Below are 2,649 nucleotides of genomic sequence, written 5' to 3'. Positions count from 1 at the left end.
ATGATGATGATGATGCAAGCAACGAATTGTGTTCTAATTTTACTAATACCAATAATTCAAAATTTGTAACCAAAAAATGAAAACTTAACTTTTGAAGGGGTGCAGGTAGGATACCTAAGTGGATAGCTATACTACCTCTTGTGGGCCCCATGAGGTTGCCCCCTAGGGCAAGGAAGGATTGTTACTATTTTTTATAAGTTTTTTCATTTTACCGAGAATATTTTCAAGCGGATTTGTCTCATCGAGCCCCATAAGGTAGATTTAATTGTAAGATTACACATGTGATAGGTAATAGGAAAAACCCATAAGGCAATCCTTATTTTAGTATAACCACTTTTTTGGTGGGATTTTCATGAGGAATCTACGGGGTAATCGCTATATGCCCCTCATTAGCCACACGAGGCCCGCACGCCACATAGGCGAGATAGGTTGTTAGGACACCTTCTCAGGCATGAAGGTCTGGTCAGAGACGTATTAGAGGCAGAAACAGGAGTTAGAAGGGGTAGATTAGATTAATATTCGCAAATAGTTAAGGATGTGGGTTGTTCTAGTTTTAGGGAAATGCGAAGATTAGCTCAGGATAGAAAAGAGTGGAGGTACGTGTCCAATCAGTGTTAAGACTGATGAACTTATGATGATGAAGATGTGTACTTCATTTATGCATGATAAGTGAAAAAAAAATGAAATCGTAACAGGAATAGAACTTCCAAAGTTCTTACATTGGACCTAATACTTTTTTTGGTAAAATGTGAACAATTTTGATTCATGTTTTGTCCTGCTTAAAACCCGATGGGAATAGTTTAAAAAAACTTACATAATACTGTTATTCCCGTTAGCAAAATGTACCTGCATTGAAAATGTTTTGTAAAAACAGTGTCATCTATGTAGTTAAACAACTTTAATAAGTGGAGTGGTATATTTTTCATCAAACAAATGAGGTTCGTACCGGAATGAAATTGTGAATGAATGCAAATCAGGTTTTCGTTAGCGGTTTGCAGCTGTTATAAACTCAAGAAAATTAAGTAGCCATTAGCCATATGTAACGCCATATTGCACGCAAACTTAAGTGTATTTTGCTCACATGATTTCCATTTTTAGAATACTTAGAAGTTTTCTTTTCACTTGTTTCAGTATTTTTTCTTTTTAACTTTTATATACTCAAGTTTTAATAACATGATTAATATAATCAATATTTAATACGCAGGTACCCGCGTTAGAAGTTATAGTTGTTTGACAAACTAATAATTACGTATTTTATTGTGTACTTAAATAATCGCAGAGACAAGATGATGCGCTTGAACTAGATCACAGACATGCAGTTGACTTTATACTGTCTCTGTGCGCGCGCAACTTCCGTTGCATGCCAAAATTTTACTACAAATAAAGTGCAACTACAAAAATAGTCATCAGAGTTAGCAAATCAGGTAGTTTTTGTAATTCCAGGACAGGGCAACCCCGTTGTTCATAGCCGCTCAAAACGGACATTACAAAATCTTGCTGTACCTTTTGAGTCATGGGGCAGAGCCTGATCCGAGACGGACAGACGGAGCTACGGCCCTATGGATAGCTGCCCAGATGGGCCACGATCACATCGTGGCTCAACTACTTAAAGTGGGGGCCAGGGTTGACGCGGCAAGACACGTTAGTAATCACAATAATTATATATTATTAATTAAGATAACTATATCTGTATTGTTTATAGGATGGAGCAACGGCCCTTTTTAAGGCTTCCCATAAGGGCCATTCGGCAGTTGTGGGGGAACTGTTGAAATACAAACCGTCCCTTGGAATATTACCGGTAATTTACTTTAACGATAAATATTTATCTAAATTACCGATTTACATTTCTAAATATTTTAATTTCTAGAATGGGGAAAGTGCGTTACATGCGGCTGCCCTTTTTGGACACCTGACAATCTGCAAACAACTGGTAGCCGCGGGGGCGGATCCTCTTCTGAAAAATCAGGACGGAGTCACCCCTTTAAAACTGGCTATCAACAACAAACACCACTCAGTCAGTACCTACTNAGGTTAGGTTATCGGGTTTTGTTCAAGTGACCACCCTCTTTCGATCCTCCACCCTCTTGAAAATATGTTTTTTATTGAATTTTATTTGAATTATAGCATATGAAAATTGTCAAAATAATCAATTTTCAACCTCCATATCTTTTTATGGGGGTGAAACCGCCGCAAATTTTTTATGGGGTTTTACTCAGGTGACCACCTTCTTTCGATCCCCCTTACCCTCCCCCCCATCTAACCCCCATAACTTTTTATGGGGGTGAGACCGCCACGAACTTTTTATGGTACAGTGATGGGGGAGACCTCCTCTTACGATCTCACCCACCCCATCATCTAGACATTTACCAAAAGCACCAACTTTCCTAACTTTTCGTTACCTGTGTGTATATATATATACCAAAATAGATTGATTGTACATAAAATCTCAAAATTAATAAACCGAATATTTATAAAAATATGTATGTACAATGTACGTATACATAAATTTGAAATTTAAAGTTTAATTGCACTAAATTTCATTTCTAAATAATAAAATATTTGGTTTTTAATCTACAATTGCATTCATTAATAACTTTAAATGTTTTACATTGAAATCAAACCGCCAATTTTTTCAAAATTATTTCCCTT

The 2,649-nt window shown here is 36.6% G+C and overlaps 1 protein-coding gene across 1 annotated transcript in view; it reads left to right on the top strand.

Moving 5' to 3' along the window:
• LOC112906825 (ankyrin repeat domain-containing protein 29) overlaps positions 1-2,649 on the top strand; it is a 24,682-nt gene that overhangs the window by 12,517 nt on the left and 9,516 nt on the right. Inside the window, exons 6-7 of the mRNA XM_025981816.1 lie at positions 1,444-1,641; positions 1,703-1,798. Coding sequence (XP_025837601.1) covers positions 1,444-1,641; positions 1,703-1,798 — 294 coding nt within the window. The remainder of the gene's footprint in view (positions 1-1,443; positions 1,642-1,702; positions 1,799-2,649) is intronic.

Source organism: Agrilus planipennis, unplaced genomic scaffold (genome assembly GCF_000699045.2).
Source record: "Agrilus planipennis isolate EAB-ADULT unplaced genomic scaffold, Apla_2.0 scaffold42, whole genome shotgun sequence".
NCBI classification, from domain to species: domain Eukaryota; kingdom Metazoa; phylum Arthropoda; class Insecta; order Coleoptera; family Buprestidae; genus Agrilus; species Agrilus planipennis.
Note: the sequence above shows the minus strand (reverse complement) of the source record. Positions and strands in the feature narration are given on the sequence as shown.